Below are 20,152 nucleotides of genomic sequence, written 5' to 3' on the forward strand. Positions count from 1 at the left end.
GTTGATGTGAGTGCGCTCTCTATGGACGGGCTGATGTGAGTGCGCTCTCTATGGACGGGCTGATGTGAGTGCGCTCTCTATGGACGGGCTGATGTGAGTGCGCTCTCTATGGACGGGCTGATGTGAGTGCGCTCTCTATGGACGGGCTGATGTGAGTGCGCTCTCTATGGACGGGCTGATGTGAGTGCGCTCGCTATGGACGGGCTGATGTGAGTGCGCTCTCTATGGACGGGCTGATGTGAGTGCGCTCTCTATGGACGGGCTGATGTGAGTGCGCTCTCTATGGACGGGCTGATGTGAGTGCGCTCTCTATGGACGGGCTGATGTGAGTGCGCTCTCTATGGACGGGCTGATGTGAGTGCGCTCTCTATGGACGGGCTGATGTGAGCGCGCTCTCTATGGACGGGCTGATGTGAGCGCGCTCTCTATGGACGGGCTGATGTGAGCGCGCTCTGTGATCCCTCTCTGTATATTTTGGGTTTCAGATTCAGCCCTTCTCATGGTCTCCTCCTGTTATGTCTTTCAGTATCTCCGCGGCGTCCTTCCACTCCCTGCAGATCTCCAGCGCTCAGCAGCGGCCAGACTTTGTGCTTCGTCAGCAGGTTTCCCCGCCGTCTGATATGCTGCCCACTCGGTCTCAGAACACCCTGCTAAAGCTGGCGGTGTGGGGGATCTCTGCTTCGTTGGGGGCTGCAGCTCTCGCTGTGACTCAGACTGCCCTGGAGTGGGGACCTGATTTATTGCTGGGACTTTTCTGAGACTCCAGGACTGAATTCAATGAACATCTCAAAGGGAAGAAGATAGACAGATGGTAGAGTGGAGCATGAAAATGAGAGCGGGCCTGTGGGGGCAGAGAGTAAGAGAGCGGGCCTGTGGGGGCAGAGAGTGAAAGAGCGGGCCTGTGGGGGCAGAGAGTGAAAGAGCGGGCCTGTGGGGGCAGAGAGTAAGAGAGCGGGCCTGTGGGGGCAGAGAGTAAGAGAGCGGGCCTGTGGGGGGCAGAGAGTAAGAGAGCGGGCCTGTGGGGGCAGAGAGTGAAAGAGCGGGCCTGTGGGGGCAGAGAGTGAAAGAGCGGGCCTGTGGGGGGCAGAGAGTAAGAGGGGCGGGCCTGTGGGGGCAGAGAGTTAGAGAGCGGGCCTGTGGGGGCGGAGAGTAAGAGGGCGGGCCTGTGGGGGCAGACAGTAAGAGAGCGGGCCTGTGGGGGCAGAGAGTAAGAGAGCGGGCCTGTGGGGGCAGAGAGTGAAAGAGCGGGCCTGTGGGGGGCAGAGAGTAAGAGAGCGGGTCTGTGGGGGCAGAGAGTAAGAGAGCGGGCCTGTGGGGGCAGAGAGTGAAAGAGCGGGCCTGTGGGGGGCAGAGAGTAAGAGAGCGGGCCTGTGGGGGCAGAGAGTGAAAGAGCGGGCCTGTGGGGGGCAGAGAGTAAGAGAGCGGGCCTGTGGGGGGCAGAGAGTGAAAGAGCGGGCCTGTGGGGGCAGAGAGTAAGAGAGCGGGCCTGTGGGGGCAGAGAGTGAAAGAGCGGGCCTGTGGGGGGCAGAGAGTAAGAGAGCGGGTCTGTGGGGGCAGAGAGTAAGAGAGCGGGCCTGTGGGTGCAGAGAGTGAAAGAGCGGGCCTGTGGGGGGCAGAGAGTAAGAGAGCGGGCCTGTGGGGGCAGAGAGTGAAAGAGCGGGCCTGTGGGGGGCAGAGAGTAAGAGAGCGGGCCTGTGGGGGGCAGAGAGTGAAAGAGCGGGCCTGTGGGGGCAGAGAGTAAGAGAGCGGGCCTGTGGGGGCAGAGAGTGAAAGAGAGGGCCTGTGGGGGGCAGAGAGTAAGAGAGCGGGCCTGTGGGGGCAGAGAGTAAAAGAGCGGGCCTGTGGGGGCAGAGAGTAAGAGGGGCGGGCCTGTGGGGGCAGAGAGTTAGAGAGCGGGCCTGTGGGGGCGGAGAGTAAGAGGGCGGGCCTGTGGGGGCAGACAGTAAAAGAGCGGGCCTGTGGGGGCAGAGAGTAAGGGAGCGGGCCTGTGGGGGCAGAGAGTGAAAGAGCGGGCCTGTGGGGGGCAGAGAGTAAGAGAGCGGGTCTGTGGGGGCAGAGAGTAAGAGAGCGGGCCTGTGGGGGCATAGAGTGAAAGAGCGGGCCTGTGGGGGGCAGAGAGTAAGAGAGCGGGCCTGTGGGGGCAGAGAGTGAAAGAGCGGGCCTGTGGGGGGCAGAGAGTAAGAGAGCGGGCCTGTGGGGGGCAGAGAGTGAAAGAGCGGGCCTGTGGGGGCAGAGAGTAAGAGAGCGGGCCTGTGGGGGCAGAGAGTGAAAGAGCGGGCCTGTGGGGGGCAGAGAGTAAGAGAGCGGGTCTGTGGGGGCAGAGAGTAAAAGAGCGGGCCTGTGGGGGCAGAGAGTAAGAGGGGCGGGCCTGTGGGGGCAGAGAGTAAGAGAGCGGGCCTGTGGGGGCGGAGAGTAAGAGGGCGGGCCTGTGGGGGCAGAGAGTAAGAGAGCGGGCCTGTGGGGGCGGAGAGTAAGAGGGCGGGCCTGTGGGGGCAGAGAGTAAGAGAGCGGGCCATCAAGGACGTGGAGTGAGAAGGAATGGACCGATAGGGTCCTGGAAGGAGGAGGGCTGCCAATGGGGAGCTAATCCTTCTCTTTGCACGGACTACTGTGAGCGCACCACGCATGGAGAGAGAGAGGGGGGAGAAAGTAAGAGAGGGGGCTGATGGGGACCTGGAGTAAGGAGGGGGGGCCGACGGGGACCTTGAGAGAGGAGGGGGGCCTGATGGGGACCTGAAATGAGGAGGGGGGCCGACGGGGACCTGGAGTGAGAGGTGGGGATAATAAGGGGGAAGCAGTAAGAGGGGGCCTAATGTGAGCATACTGTGCATGGAGAGAGGAGGGGGGCCCGATGAGGACCTGGAGTGAGGAGGGGGGCCCGACGGGGACCTGGAGTGAGGAGCGGGGCCCGACGGGGACCTGGAGTGAGAGGTGGGGATGATAAGGGGTAAGCAGTATGAGGGGGCCTACTAAGGTAGGTGAATATGTGGGGGACCAATGGATAAGGGGGAGAGTGAGAGGGGACTGATGAAAGCTAGCACTGGGAGGGGGCCAGTGGGGGGGGCAGGTCTTGTCGGGGGTCACATGATCATGTAATATTTGTGTTTTTTATAAATATTTTCTGTCCGCTGTAGCGGCGTCATTAATCGCTCATCACTGTGGAGTCTGTGGTCATGGGAGCAAAAGTTTGGTTCTTATTGTCAGGTAGTGGCGCTCTTGAAGCGGTGCAGTTCTCCTGTAGCAGTGCAGTGTGGTGGTGTGGCGGTCTTGTAGCGGTGTGTTGTTGTGGCGCTCTTGCAGTGTTGCAGTGTAGTGGCACTTTTGTAGCGGTGCGGTGGTGGTGTTGTGCTCTTATAGCGGTCAGTGATGAGATGCTCTTGTAGCGGTGCGGTCGTGAGGCGCTCTTGTAGCAGTGGTGTGGCACTCTTGTGGTGGTGTGGCGCTCTTGTAGCGGTGCTGTGGTGTGGCGCTCTTCTAGCGGTGTGGTGATGAGGAGCTCTTGGTGCGGTGGTGAGGCGCTTTTGTAGCTGTGCGGTACTCTTGTGGTGTGACGCTCTTGTAGCGGTGTGGTGTTGTGTGGCACTCTTGTAGCGGTGCAGTGTGGTGTGTCACTCTTGTAGCGGTGCGTTGGTGTGGTGCTCTTGCAGTGTTGCAGTGTAGTGGCACTTTTGTAGCGGTGCTCTTGTAGCAGCGTGGTGGGGTGGCGCTCTTGTAGCAGTGGGGTGGTGTAGCGCTCTTGTAGCAGTCCTCTCGCTCCCAATCTCGCCTGTCCTCTCGTTCTGCCTCTCGCCCGTCCTCTCGCTCTACCTCTCACCCATCCTCTTGCTCTGCCTCTCGCATGTCCTCTCACTCTTCCTCTCGCCCGTCCTCTCGCCCGTCCTCTCGCCCTGCCTCTCGCCCGTCCTCTCGCCCGTCCTCTCGCCCTGCCTCTCGCCCGTCCTCTCGCCCCTCCTCTCGCCCGTCCTCTCGCCCTGCCTCTCGCTCATCCTCTCGCCCGTTATCTCGCCCTGCCTCTCGCCCGGCCTCTCGCCCTTCCTCTCGCCCGTCCTCTCGCCCGTGCTCTCGCCCGTGCTCTCGCCCGTCCTCTCGCCCGTCCTCTCGCCCTTCCTCTCGCCCTTCCTCTCGCCCTTCCTCTCGCCCGGCCTCTCGCCCTTCCTCTCGCCCTTCCTCTCGCCCGCGTACTCTCGCTCTTCCTCGCCCGTCCTCTCGCCCTGCCTCTCGCCGTGCCTCTCGCCCCTCCTCTCGCCCCTCCTCTCGCCCCTCCTCTCGCCCGTCCTCTCGCCCGCGTCCTCTCGCTCTTCCTCGCCCGTCCTCTCGCCCTGCCTCTTGCCCTGCCTCTCGCCGTGCCTCTCGCCCCTCCTCTCGCCCGTCCTCTCGCCCCGCCTCTCACCCCTCCTCTCGCCCGTCCTCTCGCCCTGCCTCTCGCTCATCCTCTCGCCCGTTATCTCGCCCTGCCTCTCGCCCTTCCTCTCGCCCTTCCTCTCGCCCGTCCTCTCGCCCTGCCTCTCGCCCTTCCTCTCGCCCTGCCTCTCGCCCTTCCTCTCGCCCGTCCTCTCGCCCTTCCTCTCGCCCTGCCTCTCGCCCTGCCTCTCGCCCTTCCTCTCGCCCGTCCTCTCGCCCTTCCTCTCGCCCGTCCTCTCGTCCGCGTCCTCTCGCTCTTCCTCACCCGTCCTCTCGCCCTGCCTCTTGCCCTGCCTCTCGCCGTGCCTCTCACCCCTCCTCTCGCCCGTCCTCTCACCCTGCCTCTCGCCTGTCCTCTCGCCCGTCCTCTTGCCCTTCCTCTCACCCTTCCTCTCGCCTGGCCTCTCGCCCATCCTCTCGCCTGCCTCTCGCCCTTCCTCTCCCGTCCACTCGCTCTTCCTCTCACTCTGCCTCTCGCCAGTCCTCTCGGCCGTCCTCTCGCCCTTCTTCTCGCCCTTCCTCTGGCCCGGCCTCTCGCCCGTCCTCTCGCCCGTCCTCTCGCCCTTCCTCTCGCCCGTCCTCTCGCCCGTCCTCTCGCCCGTCCTCTCGCCCTTCCTCTCGCCCTTCCTCTCGCCCGTCCTCTCGCCCGCGTCCTCTCGCTCTTCCTCGCCCGTCCTCTTGCCCTGCCTCTTGCCCTGCCTCTCGCCCCTCCTCTCGCCCCTCCTCTCGCCCCTCCTCTCGCCCCTCCTCTCGCCCGTCCTCTCGCCCTGCCTCTCACCTGTCCTCTCGCCCGTCCTCTCGCCCTTCCTCTCACCCTTCCTCTCGCCCGTCCTCTCGCCCTTCCTCTCTCCTGGCCTCTCGCCCGTCCTCTCGCCCTGCCTCTCGCCCTGCCTCTCGCCCTTCCTCTCCCGTCCACTCGCTCTTCCTCTCACTCTGCCTCTCGGCCGTCCTCTCGCCCTTCCTCTCGCCCTTCCTCTCGCCCTTCCTCTCGCCCTTCCTCTCGCCCTTCCTCTCGCCCTTCCTCTCGCCCGTCCTCTCGCCCGTCCTCTCGCCCGTCCTCTCGCCCGTCCTCTCGCCCGTCCTCTCGCCCGTCCTCTCGCCCTTCCTCTCGCCCTACCTCTCGCCCTGCCTCTCGCCCTTCCTCTCGCCCTTCCTCTCGCCCGTCCTCTCGCCCGTCCTCTCGCCCGTCCTCTCGCCCTTCCTCTCGACCTTCCTCTCGCCCGTCCTCTCGCCCTTCCTCTCGCCCTTCCTCTCGCCCTGCCTCTCGCCCTTCCTCTCACCCTTCCTCTCCCGTCCACTCGCTCTTCCTCTCGCTCTTCCTCTCGCTCTGCCTCTCGGCCGTCCTCTCGCCCTTCCTCTCACCCGGCCTCTCGCCCGGCCTCTCGCCCTTCCTCTCGCCCTGCCTCTCGCCCTTCCTCTCGCCCGGCCTCTCGCCCGGCCTCTCGCCCTTCCTCTCGTCCTTCCTCTCGCCCGGCCTCTCGCCCGGCCTCTCGCCCTTCCTCTCGTCCTTCCTCTCGCCCTTCCTCTCGCCCGGCCTCTCGCCCGTCCTCTCGCCCGGCCTCTCGCCCGTCCTCTCGCCCGTCCTCTCGCCCTTCCTCTCGCCCTTCCTCTCGCCCGTCCTCTCGCCCTTCCTCTCGCCCGGCCTCTCGCCCGGCCTCTCGCCGCTCAGTTCTGCTGCATCTGTTAATTCCTGCAGATTGTGTCGGGTCTGCGGTGTTAATCCTTCGTGGTACCATGCTCTGTGGGGAGGGGGGTCCTCACCACTTACTCCGGGGTCCTGGATCTTGGGGACGGGGTCCGGGGGGGGGTGGTATTTAGCAGGTGCTTCTGTTTAAGTGCTGAAGCTAATGAGCGTCGTTATGGGGAGAACAGATGAACTAATGAGCTGGAATAGACGCTGCCGGGTACTGAAAGGACGGGCAGCCATCAGTCACCTCACCGCCTGGCACCAAGACAAATCCTGCCAATATCAGTGCTTTTGATGGCCCCCGGACACCTCACATCCCCTGGACCCTCTATACATCACAGATCTATTTCTCCAAGGTCAACCTAATCAGGCATCTCCATCTCATGTTTCATAGCCCCCACAGACCACCCTTAGTATGAGCTTATTTTTCTCCAGGAGCCCCCTTTAGATCACTGAGATCTCAATCCATGAGTATAATGACCTGCAGAGAAGACCCCCGCAACATGACCTTTGTCCACAGCGGCCGTCACTCAGCATCTGCTACAGCTGCACTGAAGAAGTGACCCAGAGGGGGCCGCAGTAAGATGGCTGAGGCCGGAGCAGCGCTCCTCCTGGAACAGGTCGTCAGACTGTCCCCCACCCTCTCTGAGAGCTGTCCCCGCCAGGAGCCATCCCCACCCAACCCCCACCTGGGTCATCTCTACTCCTGCTGGGAATCATCCCCACCCCGCATCAGCCAGGAGCCCCCTCCCACAGAGCCCCTCCAAGAGCCATCTCCACTCTTTCTAAGAGCCATCCCCACTCCTTCTAAGAGCCATCCCCACCCATTCTGAGAGCCATCCCCACCCCTTCTGAGAGCCATCCCCACCCCTTCTAAGAGCCATCCCCACCCCTTCTGAGAGCCATCCCCACCCAACCCCCAACCTAGAGCATCTCCACACCCTCCTGGAGCCTGTTCCATCTCCGCTCACCCTAGAAACCATCCTCCCACACCCACTGCGGGAGCCATCACCCCACACTCCTGCCTCATCACACTCCTCGTTCCGTGTGTAGTAATCAGGCGTCACGTACGTCTTACTCTTTATTTATTAGTGCGTACTCTTACATACTGGACGCAGGAGCTTACAATCCACCTTCATCGCATGGCTGTGCAGCAAGGGCCACGAAGTCAGATTGGGCGGAAGGTCAACAGCGGCGGTTTTTCTGGCATCAGGATGAATCTGAAAACTGTGTTTATGTCGTGTTTACACACCGTGTCAATCTGGAAGTTCTTCAGCATCTGGAGGGCGAGAAGGAAAACGGGTGACCCTCAACTCTGCAAATTTGCCAACCTGCAAGTTACTGCCTCCTGCCTGTCTTCACCCCGACACCCATCCCTCACCAGTCATCGCCCAAACACCTATCACCCGCCACCCATCACCCGTACACCCTCATACCAATCGGCACCAACCTGTCATCACCTGCCCTTAGTCCTCACCTTGGATCACTCACTTATCTGAATGCTTGCCACCTCCAATTCCACCTCCTACACACACCACCATGCCTCACTGTGGGGATGGTGATGACTGGTGTCTGCTTTACACCTTCTTGAAATATGGCCACAACGTTCCCCCTCGATCTCGTCAGACAGAACACGTTTTCTGCTTCTGGCCAATGTGATGGAAGTTTTTGCAGAACATTGTGGGGCCTGGAGGTTTTATATGTAAGAAAAGGCTCCGTCTTCTCCCCTCCTCCACAGGCCGGAGAAATGAGGAATACGGGAGATTGTGGCTACATGCAGAACACCACCAGGACTGGCCAGAAATCCCTGCAGCTCCTTTAATGTTGCTGTCGGCCTCCATGGACAATTCTCTTGTCTTTTCATCAATATCTGAGGGATGTCCAGTTCTCAAAAAATGTCACATTTCTGCTAAAGTTCAGGCCCTTCTTGATGACGTCTTCATAGTGTCCATGGTAGATCTAATGCCTGGGACCGGAAAATGTCAGGAAAATCCTCCTAGAGCAGCGACACTTCCTCTGGGGTTAATCAGAATCGCTGTAAATGATGGCGGCCGTATGAAACCTGGGGGGGATGTGATCGCTGATTCTGAGCACAACCACAGCCCTGATAAGAGGGTGCTCACACTTATGCAACCACATTATTGTAGTTTATTTTCCTCTCAATGATTTCAGTTGGTTTCTCAGTGGATTTGTACGGATTATGGGCGATGTTAAAGGAGAAAAAAGTTTGGAGATTCTTCTGGTAGCATTTATTTTACATGACAAAAGGCTGGGATTTTATAAGAGGCGTGTAGACTTTTTATACCACTGTATTCTGTGAGAGCGATTACAGAAGTGCCGCCTGGACTTACGTGCATGAGGAAAAGCATCATCTCAGTCTCCGCAATCCTTCTACCAATGCACTGTCGCGATCCAAAGCCAAATGCCAGCGCCTTAAAGTTAGTGTCATCCCTGCGCATCCAGCGACCAGGATCATAACGTTGGGGGTCCTGAAAGATGTGAGAGCTGCGGCCCATGGGATACAGACCTACCTGCACCAGAGTCTACAAAAGAGGACAGAATACGGCGTCTAGTGAAAGACGGGGTGGCAGAGGGGACATAATGTAGGGGACAGAGAGGCGGGGTAGAGGGGACATAATGTAGGGGACAGAGAGGCGGGGGCCGAGCGGACAGAATGTAGGGGACAGAGAGGCGGGGGCCGAGCGGACAGAATGTAGGGGACAGAGACGCGGGGGCCGAGCGGACAGAATGTGGGGTACAGAGACGCGGGGGTAGAGGGGACAAAATGTAGGGGACAAAGACGTGGGGGTAGAGAGGACAGAATGTGTGGTACAGAGAGACGCGGGGGTAGAGGGGACAAAATGTAGGGGACAGAGACGCGGTGGTAGAGGGGACAGAATGTAGGGGACAGAGACGCGGGGGTAGAGGGGACAAGATGTAGGGGACAGACGCAGGGGGTAGAGGGGACAAAATGTGGGGTACAGAGAGACGCGGGGGTAGAGGGGACAGAATGTAGGGGACAGACGTGGGGGTAGAGGGTACAGAGACACGGGGGTAAAGGGGACAGAATATAGGGGACAGAGACGCGGGGTAGAGGGGACAAAATGTAGGGGACAGAGACGCGGTGGTAGAGGGGACAGAATGTAGGGGACAGAGACGCGGGGGTAGAGAGGACAAGATGTAGGGGACAGACGCAGGGGGTAGAGGGGACAAAATGTGGGGTACAGAGAGACGCGGGGGTAGAGGGGACAGAATGTAGGGGACAGACGCGGGGGTAGAGAGGACAGAATGTAGGGGACAGACGCGGGGGTAGAGGGGACAGAATATAGGGGACAGAGACGCGGGGGTAGAGGGGACAGAATGTAGGGGACAGAGACGCGGGGGTAGAGGGGACAGAATGTAGGGGACAGACGCGGGGGTAGAGGGGACAAAATGTGGGGTACAGAGACGCAGGGGTAGAGGGGACAGAATGTAGGGGACAGAGACGCGGGGGTAGAGAGGACAGAATGTAGGGGACAGACACGGGGGTAGGGACAGAATGTAGGGGACAGACGTGGGGGTAGAGGGGACAGACGCGGGGGTAGAGGGGACAGAATGTAGGGGACAGACGCAAGGGTAGAGGGAACAGAATGTAGGGGACAGAGACGCGGGGGTAGAGGGGACAGAATGTTGGGGACAGAGACGAGGGGGTAGAGGGGAGAATGTAGGGGACAGAGACACGGGGGTAGAGGGGACAAAATGTGGGGTACAGAGAGACGCGGGGGTAGAGGGGACAGAATGTAGGGGACAGAGACGCGGTGGTAGAGGGGACAGAATGTAGGGGACAGAGACGCGGTGGTAGAGAGGACAAAATGTGGGGTACAGAGACGCGGGGGTAGAGGGGACAGAATGTAGGGGACAGAGACGCGGGGGTAGAGAGGACAGAATGTAGGGGACAGAGACGCGGGGGTAGAGAGGACAAAATGTGGGGTACAGAGACGCGGGGGTAGAGGGGACAGAATGTAGGGAACAGAGACGCGGGGGTAGAGAGGACAAGATGTAGGGGACAGATGCGGGAGTAGAGGGGACAGAATGTAGGGGACAGACGCGGGGGTAGAGAGGACACAATGTAGGGGACAGAGACGCGGGGGTAAGAGAGGACAGAATGTAGGGGACAGAGACGCGGGGGTAAAGGGGACAAAATGTGGGGTACAGAGAGACGCGGGGGTAGAGGGAACAATGTAGGGGACAGAGAAACGAGGGTAAAGGGGACAAAATGTGGAGTACAGAGAGACGTGGGGGTAGGGGGGACAGAATGTAGGGGACAGAGACACGGGGGTAAAGGGGACAAAATGTGGGGTACAGAGAGACGCGGAGGTAGAGAGGACAGAATATAGGGGACAGAGACACGGGGGTAGAGGGGACAGAATGTAGGGGACAGACGCGGGGGTAGAGGGGACAGAATGTAGGGGACAGAGACGCGGGGGTAGAGGGGACAGAATGTAGGGGACAGAGACGCGAGGGTAGAGAGGACACAATGTAGGGGACAGAGACGCGGGTGTAGAGGGGACAGAATGTAGGAGACAGACGCGGGGGTAGAGAGGACACAATGTAGGGGACTGAGACGCGGGGGTAGAGGGGACAGAATGTAGGAGACAGACGCGGGGGTAGAGGGGACAGAATCTAGGGGACAGAGACGCGTGGGTAGAGAGGACACAATGTAGGGGACAGAGACGCGGGGGGTAAGAGAGGACAGAATGTAAGGGACAGAGACGCGGGGGGTAAGAGAGGACACAATGTAGGGGACAGAGACGCGGGGGGTAAGAGAGGACAGAATGTAGGGGACAGATGCGGGGGTAGAGGGTACAAAATGTGGAGTACGGAGAGACGCGGGGTTAGAGGGGACAGAATGTAGGGGACAGAGACTCAGGGGGAAGAGGAGACAGAATGTAGGGGACAGATGCGGAGGTAGAGGGGACAATGTAGGGGACAGAGACACGGGGTAAAGGGGACAAAATGGGTACAGAGAGACGCGGGGGTAGAGGGGACAGAATGTAGGGGACAGACGCGGGGGTAGAGGGGACAATGTAGGGGACAGAGACACGGGGGTAGAGGGGACAAAATGTGGGGTACAGAGAGACGCGGGGGTAGAAGGGACAGAATGTTGGGGACAGAGACGAGGGGGTAGAGGGGAGAATGTAGGGGACAGAGACACGGGGGTAGAGGGGACAAAATGTGGGGTACAGAGACGCGGGGGTAGAGGGGACAGAATGTAGGGGACAGAGACGCGGGGGTAGAGGGGACAGAATGTGGGGTACAGAGAGACGCGGGGGTAGAGGGGACAGAATGTGGGGTACAGAGAGACGCAGGGAATAGGGGACATAATATGGGGTACAGAGAGACATGGGGGTAGAGGGGACAGAATGTGGGGTACAGAGAGGCGGGGTTAGAGGGGATAGAATATGGGGTACAGAGAGACGCAGGGAAGAGGGGACATAATATGAGGTACAGAGAGACACGGGGGTAGAGGGGACAGAATGTAGGGGACAGACGCGGGGGTAGAGCGGACACAATGTAGGGGACAGACGTGGGGGTAGAGGTTACAGAATGTAAGGGACAGAGCGATGCGGGGGTAGAGGGGACAAAATGTGGGGTACAGAGAGATGCCGGTGTTAGAGGGGACAGAATATGGGGTACATTGCAAGATGTGGGCCGTAGATGGGACAGCATATGGGGTACAGCGAGAGACACGTGGGTGTAAAGAGGACAGAAATAGGGTACAGAGCGAGATGGGGTCGGGGTAGACGGGACAGAATATGGGGGACAGCGCAAGATGCGGGTGGTAGAGGGGACAGGATACAGGGGTACAGAGCGAGACATGGAAGGTAGATCAGACAATATGGGGTGCAGTATGGCGGTTGTGGGGTTTCTGAAGCCAAGCTCTGATTATTTTGGGTGTCCCTAATAAGAAAATGGACAAAGTCTCACCCCAGAGGGAATGTGGTAGTTGTGCAGCGTGATGTCCTTAGTCAGATATCTCTGGACCGTGATCCCCACAGGATACAACCTGAAGACAACCAAGAGCAATAGATCAAACATCTCCATATCAGGTGCCATCTAGTGATCACTAGTGATGAGCCAGCACTAAAATGCTCGGGGGCTCGATGCTCGGGTCGAGCACATTGGAACACTCGGGTGCTCGGTCCGAGCAACGAGCCCAATGCAAGTCTATGGGAAACTCAAGCATTTTTCCAGGGCCACCCCCCCCCCCCAGAAGTCTGTAGAGGGCCTATAAATTGGCCAAATTGATGGGAACAGTGCTCAAATTACATAGGAACAGCATGGGGAAGACCCCTGGAAGCATTTCTGACTCCCAGGTCACTGCTGTCAACAATTTTGATTTTCCTGGAAAAAAATGTTAAAGAACATCCTTTCCAGGGTAATGACTTGTATATAAGGCAAAATAAATAACCAAAAATGCTCCTTCACACCTTGGGCTATGTTCACATGTAGCTTTTTTGATGCATTTTTGCACTTTTGTATTGCTTTCTACGGTGAAAAATATATTCACCAGTAAATATAATTTTAGCATTTTACTACCTTATCTGGCCATGTGATGTGTGAGACATGATCAGACACATCCTGTTTCATTTATGAAGAAGAGACTATGAAAGTCGCAAAGTCTATTTTTACAAGGCCATCAGGCGAACCCTACTATTGTTAGAGGGCCAGCAGTCGTCCCTCCCTATTAGAGGGCCATCAGCCCGGGTATGCTTTGTTGTTCCCATTATTAAGGAGTGGGTCTCCTATACTGTTATTGCGTATGCAGTCAAGAGCTGCCAAAAATGACCACGCAGTCCAATACCCCTTTTGAAGAGACGTAGAGGAGGTACTCATTAAAAAATTTTTTTACCATTGTTAAGGAGTGGGTCTCCTATACTGTTATTGCGTATACAGTCAAGGGCTGCCAAAAATGACCACGCAGTCCAATACCTCTTTTGAAGAGACGTCGAGGAGGTCTTCATTAAAAAAAAATGTTACCATTGTTAAGGAGCGGGTCTCCTATACTGGTAATGCCCATGCACTAAGTGCATGGGGGGCATACATGAACATACTGTATAACATACAGAATATTAGAGGTAGGCCTCTAAAACAATTTACTATGGACATCATAAACACCCTTAAAAAAATGATGTGGGTGTTGCATCACGGTCACCCCGGTGATATGGTGGTGGAGGAGGAGGACAAAACAAAATAGACAAAATCAGGAAGTGTATACCCATGTCTTGGTGTGAAGAGGTGCATGGGAATAGACCCCCCAAAAAACACTGGATTTGAGTTTATGTTCCGCTGCTATCATCCGGTAGTGTTGAGAAGTCTGGCCCAATCCAGCCCTTCAGCATTTTCAGTTGACAGGCGGATGCGCCTGTCGGTTATAATTCCACCAGCGGCATTAAAAACCCGCTCTGCCAAAATGCTAGCGGCAGGGCAGGCCAGGACCTCCAAGGCGTAGAGAGCCAGTTCATGCCACGTGTCCAGCTTGGATACCCAATAATTATAAGGCACAGCGGAATCACGGAGGACGTTGGTACGGTCGGCAAGGTACTCCCTCACCATCTTCCAAAACTTTTCCCTCCTTGTCATAGTACCCCGCGCATCAGGGCCTGTGCGCTGGGAGGGTCTGAGAAAACTGTCCCACACCTTTGACAGTGTTCCCCTGCCTCTGCTGCATCATATTTTATTAGGCCTCTCCGCCACGGGAAGGAGAATTCTGCACCGCCTTATATCTCCTCTCTCATCTTTGTCTATCACCCTACACGTGCCGTCTGTTCTACAAATGACCTAAGACTAACATCCCCTATTATCTGAACCTCACGCCTCCATCTCCAAGACTTCTCTCGTGCTGCGCCAGTTCTCTGGAATGCTCTACCCCGACGATCCGACTGATGTCTGGCTCCCACGTCTTCAAGCGCGCCTTAAAAACCCATCTCTATAAACAAGCCTACCACTTCAACTCAGTAAACTAACTTTCCCCTGTCCCCTCCTAAATATTATTCAGAATCTGCTCCCTCCTCTTCCTCTGTCTCCGCACCCTCCGTGCACACGATAACCACTCGATACTTGATTATTGCACTTATACATACGGGCTGATGACCGGATCATACAGCTTTATATGATAATCCCTATTTATTATAATTGCTACACCTGACATAACAAGCACTTCTCACCTATTGTGTCCCCCCATTCCCTTGTAGATTGTAAGCAGCGAGCAGCCGGACCCTCGCTCCTAATGTAACTGTTCACTGTCTCACCTTGTATTGAATTTATTGTCTGTACATGTCCCTGCTTATTGTAAAGCGCTTGCGAATATGTTGGCGCTATATAAATAAATATTATTATTTTTATTATTAGAAGTTCTCCTTGTAGCGTGGGTCTAGAAGTGTAACCAACCAGTAATTACTGTTGCCCAAAATGCGTACAACGTGAAGGTCGTGGAAAAGGCAGCGGAACATAAAGTCAGCCATGTGTGCCAGACTGCCAACAGCCAAGACTTCCCTGTCCTGACCGAGAGGACGACTATCCATGTTCTCATCTTCCTGGTCCTCCTCCTCGTTCTCCCCCTTCTCAGGCCATTCACGCTGAACAAACGGTATGACTGTTGTGTGGGTAGTACAGTCTGTAGCGCAGGAAAACAGCTCCTGTTCCTCCTCATTATCACCCAATCCACGTTAAGATTTGATGAGGCTGGGCTGTGTGGCATCACCCTGCATAGTTCCTTGCTCCATCTCATCGTGCCCCGCCTGCAGTGCCTCCTCTTTAATTGTGAGCACCAGACGTTTCAGTAAACAGAGAAGCGGGATGGTGACGCTAATTATGGTGTCATCACCGCTCACCATCTTGATGGAGTCCTCAAAATTTTGGAGGACGGCACAGATGTCAGACATCCATGCCCACTCAGCTGCTCTTATGTGCGGAGGCTGACCTGAATACAGACGGGCGTGTTTAAGCTGGTACTCAACAACTGCCCTCTTCTGCTCACAAATCCTTCCCAACATAAGAAAGGTTGAGTTCCAACGTGTGGGGACATCGCACACCATTCAGTGAGCTGGAAGCTGCAAACGCTGCTGAAGCACGGCGAGGGCGGCGGAAGTTGTAATGGGCAAAAACTTTCACAAGCACCTCAGGCAGATCTGGGTAGGTTTTGAGAAACCGCTGAACCACTAGGTTGAGCACATTGGCCAGGCATGGTATGTGTGCGAGATTGCCAAGCTTCAGAGTCGCCACCAGGTTCCGGCCATTGTCACACACGACCATGCCTGGCTGTAGGTTCAGCAGTGACAGCCACAGATCTGCCTGCTCTGTTACAGCTGTCAACAACTCTGCAGCGGTGTGTGGATTGTCCCCTAAGCATATTAGCTTCAGCACAGCCTGTTGCCGCTTGGCCGAGGCAGTGGTTCCAGCTTCCGACTGATGTGGTCATTTCGGAGATGGAGGCTGAAGAGAAGGAGGAGGTGCAGGAGCTGTAGAATGTGGGGGCAACCCTAATTGACCCAGGGCCCACAATACTAGGCGTTGGAAGGACGGTTTCCATCCCAGGGTCCGACTCGGTCCCGGCTTCCACTATATTAACTCAGTGTGCCATCAGCAAGATGTACCGTCCCTGGCCACAAGCACTTGTCCACGTGTCCGTGGTTGGGTGGACCTTCCCAGTAACTATGTTGTTGAGGGCACAGGTAATGTTCTGGGACACGTGCTTGTGTAAGGCGGGGATGGCACACCGGGAGAAATAGTGGCGGCTGGAGACTGAGTATCCAGGGACTGCCGCGCCCATGAGGTTGCTGAAAGATTCTGTCTGCACGAGCCTAAAAGGCAACATTTCAAGTGCAAGCATTCGAGAAATGTGGCAGTTTAGTGCTGTGGCCTATAGTTGGTTGGCTGCATATTTGCACTTGCGTTCAAAGGACTGGGGTAAGGACAACTGAACGCTGCACTGGGACGTGGATGTGGTTGCTGATGGTGGTGGTTGCGAGTGTACAATGACAGGTGCAGAACGGGAGGCATCTTTGCCTGCGCCATGGACGGGATTGGCATGCACACACAACAGCAGAACAGGCAGTGGTGTCACCCGCAGAAACTTTCTGGACCCTGGTGTTCAGCCCAACTAGTCGGGTGCTTTGTTGTCATGTGCCTGAGCATGCTGGTGGTGGTCAGGCTGGTAGTTTTGCTGCCCTTGCTGATGCTGGCATGGCAGATGTTGCAGATAACCCCAAAAAGGCTAACTGGACACTCTTTAAAAAAGAGGCACACTCTGGAAGACCTAACAGTTGGACTGGCAACTTCCCTCGTGTTGGTGTTCCGGGGAGCAGTTGTGTCTGTGGCCACCCAACTGCTTGTTCCTGCCTGTTGGGGTGCTACACCTCCCTCCCCCTCTATGCTGCTGTCCTCACTATACATGTCACCTTGCCAGGTTGGGTCAGTGACCACATCGTCCACCACCTCGTCTTCCACGTACACACCCTGGACCTGCTCCTGACTTGCTGGCAATTGTCATCATCATCATTGACTTTTTGCGACAGTAATTGCACTTTCCCACCGTCGTCTTCGTGTGACCGTGGCTGCTCAAATATTTGGGCATTGCTACATGCGATCTCCTCTTGCCCTGCTTGAAGCGAGCAGGGCGGGAGGCCTGAATCTATAAATGGGAAAGTGAACAGCTCCTCGGAGTGTCCAAGTGTGGGATCACTTGTCTCCGGGCACACGGCATTGTGGGGGGAAGGATGGTCAGGGTGAGGAATATGTGGTCCAGACTCACAGCTACTGAAACTGGACCGTGTGGAAGACAGGGTGGTGGTGGTGGCAAACTGACTGGAAGCATTATCTGCTATCCAACCAACAACCTTTTGACACTGCTCTGGGTTCAATAGTGGTGTTCCGTGGCCCCCTACAAAGTGGGATAGGAGGGTATGGCGACATGATGTGGGTGCTTGTTGTGCTCCCTCAGCAGGCACAATTTCAGCTTGCCCACGGCCTCGGCCTCTGCGTGCACCATCACGTCCACTTTCCCGTCCCTTGCCACGCGCCTTGCCCATTCTAAATGGAGTGTAATATTTGCCACGCTCCAAAACTACCCCTGAGGAAGGTAGTTCCGAAACGTGTGTCGGGGTCGGCGTGCAACACACGGAACTACGGACTACCAGGTAGTGTAACTCGGAGCATCTCCCTTAATCCTTTCATGGCAGACATACATACAGGGCAATCCATGTGGCTGCCATACCCTTGCTTACTGAGTATCATTATCTGACAAGAACATGTGTGGCTAACCACAATACATGATTCATCTTCCTCTACGACCTATATTATATATATATACACTTAGTGACCTCACTAGTACTTTATCTTATATTAAACAAACATGTATGTATGCACATTGAATCATATGCAGGTTAATAGCAGATGGATTAGTTATTTGAATGATTGGTATTTGCCACTTTTTAGTAACAAGGGTTTATATACTCGCCTGAGGAATGCTCTTTTCAGTTCTTCCTGTTTATGTTATATATGCGATATACGATTTATACTAATTGTAATATATTTTGTCATAGTTCCATATTAGTATAATTCTTGTTGGTGTTTCCAGTTCGGTGCATTGTTACAGCATTGATATACTCATGTATGAGTCGCTTTTTTTTAATCTTTATATACATGTTTTTAATATGGTTTTTTAGAATTTGAGATCTTGACGTTGTTTTGTGCCCCGTGCTTTGGGTTTTTCTTGCTCTTTTGGTTTATACAATTTCAGCGTGCCCACGGCCTCTGCGTGCACCATCACCATCACGTCCATTTTCCCATCCCTTGCCACGCGCCTTGCCCATTTTAAATGGAGTGTGATATTTGGCACGCTCCAAAAAATGTCTTATTACGGCCGAAATATGGGATCACGTCTGATGATGGACAAGTTTCTCTGCTTCCACAATACAGCAATGCGAATAAAATCAAACAAATCTTCCTGTATTCTGCTAACAAGCAAATGGAGCAGTAAAATGGAGTACTGTATTTCTTTTTAAGCAAATAATCAGGATTAAGAGCAAAAAAAAAAAAATAGCCCTGATATGCAGGGGCAGACCGACTTCCGATGCAGCCGGTGCCGGGGGGCCCTTGCCGGGCAGCTAATGATGAGGGCAATCTGACCTTCTCGGAGCCCTTGGCTCAGGGGGGCCCATGGCCAGATTGCTCTCATCATATGCGGTGGCCAGGGAGCGATCCCTGCAGTTCCGCTGCTGACAGGAGGAAAATGGCAGCGTAGCTGCAGGGATCCGTTCTCACCTCTGCTTCCTCCCTGACACAGGCCCGCGCTGCTTGATGACGTCATCATGCAGCTCAGATCTGTGTCAGGGAGAAAGTTATCAGAGACGAGGAGGATGCTGCAGGGGAGCGGGCTGAGAGGTAAATTGTGTGTGTTTTGTTTTTTTATATACTGAAACGCTGGGAGAGGAACAGGAGAATGATGGGGCTAGGGAGAGCAATGATGGGGCTGGGGAGAGCAACGATGGGGCTGGGGAGAGCAACGATGGGGCTGGGGAGAGCAATGATGGGGATGGGGAGAGCAATGATGGGACTGGAGAGAGCAATGATGGGGATGGGGAGAGCAATGATGGGGCTGGAGAGAGCAATTATGGGGATGGGGAGAGCAATGATGGGGCTGGGGTGAGCAATGATGGGGATGGGGAGAGCAATGATGAGGTGAGCAATGATGGGGATAGTAAAAGCAATGATGGGGCTGCAGTGAACAATTATGGGGATGGGGAGAGCAATGATGGGCTGAGGAGAGCAATGATGAGGCTGGGGTGAGCAATGGTGGGGCTGGGGAGAGCAATGGTGGGGCTGGGGAGAGCAATGATGGGGATAGGGAGGGCAATGGTGGGGCTGGGGTGAGCAATGATGGGGATGGGGTGAGCAATGATGGTGCTGGGGAGAGCAATGATGGGGCTGGGGAGAGCAATGGTGGGGCTATGGTGAGCAATGATGGGGATGGGGTGCACAATGATGGGGATGGGGAGAACAATGATGGGGCTGGGGAGAGCAATGGTGGGGCTATGGTGAGCAATGATGGGGATGGGGTGCACAATGATGGGGATGGGGAGAACAATGATGGGGCTGGGGAGAGCAATGATGAGGCTGGGGTGAGCAATTATGGGGCTGGAGAGAGCAATGATGGGGCTGGGGAGAGCAATGTTGGGGCTGGGGAGAACATTGTTGGGGCTGGGGAGAGCAATGATGGGGCTGGGATGAGCAATGATGGGGATGGAGTGAGCAATGATTGTGCTGGGGAGAGCAATTATGGGGATGGGGAGAGCAATGGTGGGGCAGGGGTGAGCAATGGTGGGGATGGGGAGAGCAATGACGATGGTGGGGATGGGGAGAGCAATAATGAGGATTGGGAGAGCGATGATGAGGATGAGGAGAGCAATGATGAGGATGGGGAGAGCAATGATGAGGATGGTGGGGATGGGGAGAGCAATGATGGGGGTGCTGGGAGAGAGCATTGATGGGGGTGCTGGGAGAGAGCATTGATGGGGGTGCTGGGAGAGAGCAATGATGGGAGTTGCTGGGAGAGAGCAATGATGGGAGTTGCTGGGAGAGAGCAATGATGGGGGTGCTGGGAGAGCGCAATGATGGGGGTGCTGGGAGAGAGCAATGATGAGGGTGCTGGGAGAGAGCCATGATGGGGGTTTCACTTTGCTTGTACTGTAAATCCTTGTATGTTTTCCGTGTGCACATAGCCTTACAGTTAATTGTGGAGAGTCACAGAGAGTGAATAATTTATATTATTGGCAGGTGGAGATTATAGTTAATGGGGGGCACAGTGCTGCTTATCACTTTATATTTTCATTACTAAGTGGCTTATAGTGTATTAATGGGGGGGGTACATATCTGTATTCAGGGGCGCAGTGTGGGGGAGACACATGTATAGATACAATATATGTGACCTTGTTATTTTCTAGGCTGGAGATCATCGTGACAAGACGAGTCGTGGCTGGGAGATGTGGACATGAAGGTCTGACCAGACGGAGAAGAAGCAGCAGA

General features: G+C 55.9%; 3 protein-coding genes across 4 annotated transcripts in view; 1 reads left to right on the forward strand and 2 right to left on the reverse strand.

The window, feature by feature from the left end:
- LOC141266131 (TBC1 domain family member 20-like) overlaps positions 1 to 2,680 on the forward strand; it is a 37,194-nt gene extending 34,514 nt beyond the window's left edge. The window contains exon 8 of the mRNA XM_073680093.1: positions 527 to 2,680. Coding sequence (XP_073536194.1) covers positions 527 to 758 — 232 coding nt within the window. The 3' untranslated portion in view covers positions 759 to 2,680. The remainder of the gene's footprint in view (positions 1 to 526) is intronic.
- Positions 2,681 to 3,342: 662 nt separating this feature from the next.
- LOC141266133 (uncharacterized) lies at positions 3,343 to 5,753 on the reverse strand (the record flags this gene model as incomplete). Its single annotated transcript, XM_073680096.1, has 1 exon — positions 3,343 to 5,753. A coding segment is annotated over one exon (1,950 nt), but the record flags the coding sequence as incomplete, so codon positions are not given.
- Positions 5,754 to 7,057: 1,304 nt separating this feature from the next.
- Positions 7,058 to 20,152, reverse strand: part of LOC141266132 (cytochrome P450 11B, mitochondrial-like) — a 65,154-nt gene continuing 52,059 nt past the window's right edge. For both annotated transcript variants that reach the window (XM_073680094.1, XM_073680095.1), the window contains exons 7-9: positions 12,056 to 12,134; positions 8,440 to 8,631; positions 7,058 to 7,367 (exon numbers count right to left, since the gene is read on the reverse strand). In XM_073680094.1, the coding sequence (XP_073536195.1) occupies positions 7,257 to 7,367; positions 8,440 to 8,631; positions 12,056 to 12,134 (382 nt within the window). In that variant the 3' untranslated portion in view covers positions 7,058 to 7,256. The remainder of the gene's footprint in view (positions 7,368 to 8,439; positions 8,632 to 12,055; positions 12,135 to 20,152) is intronic.

This window comes from Phyllobates terribilis, unplaced genomic scaffold (genome assembly GCF_046119375.1).
Source record: "Phyllobates terribilis strain yellow unplaced genomic scaffold, ASM4611937v1 Scaffold_4__5_contigs__length_816908805, whole genome shotgun sequence".
Classification (NCBI taxonomy): domain Eukaryota; kingdom Metazoa; phylum Chordata; class Amphibia; order Anura; family Dendrobatidae; genus Phyllobates; species Phyllobates terribilis.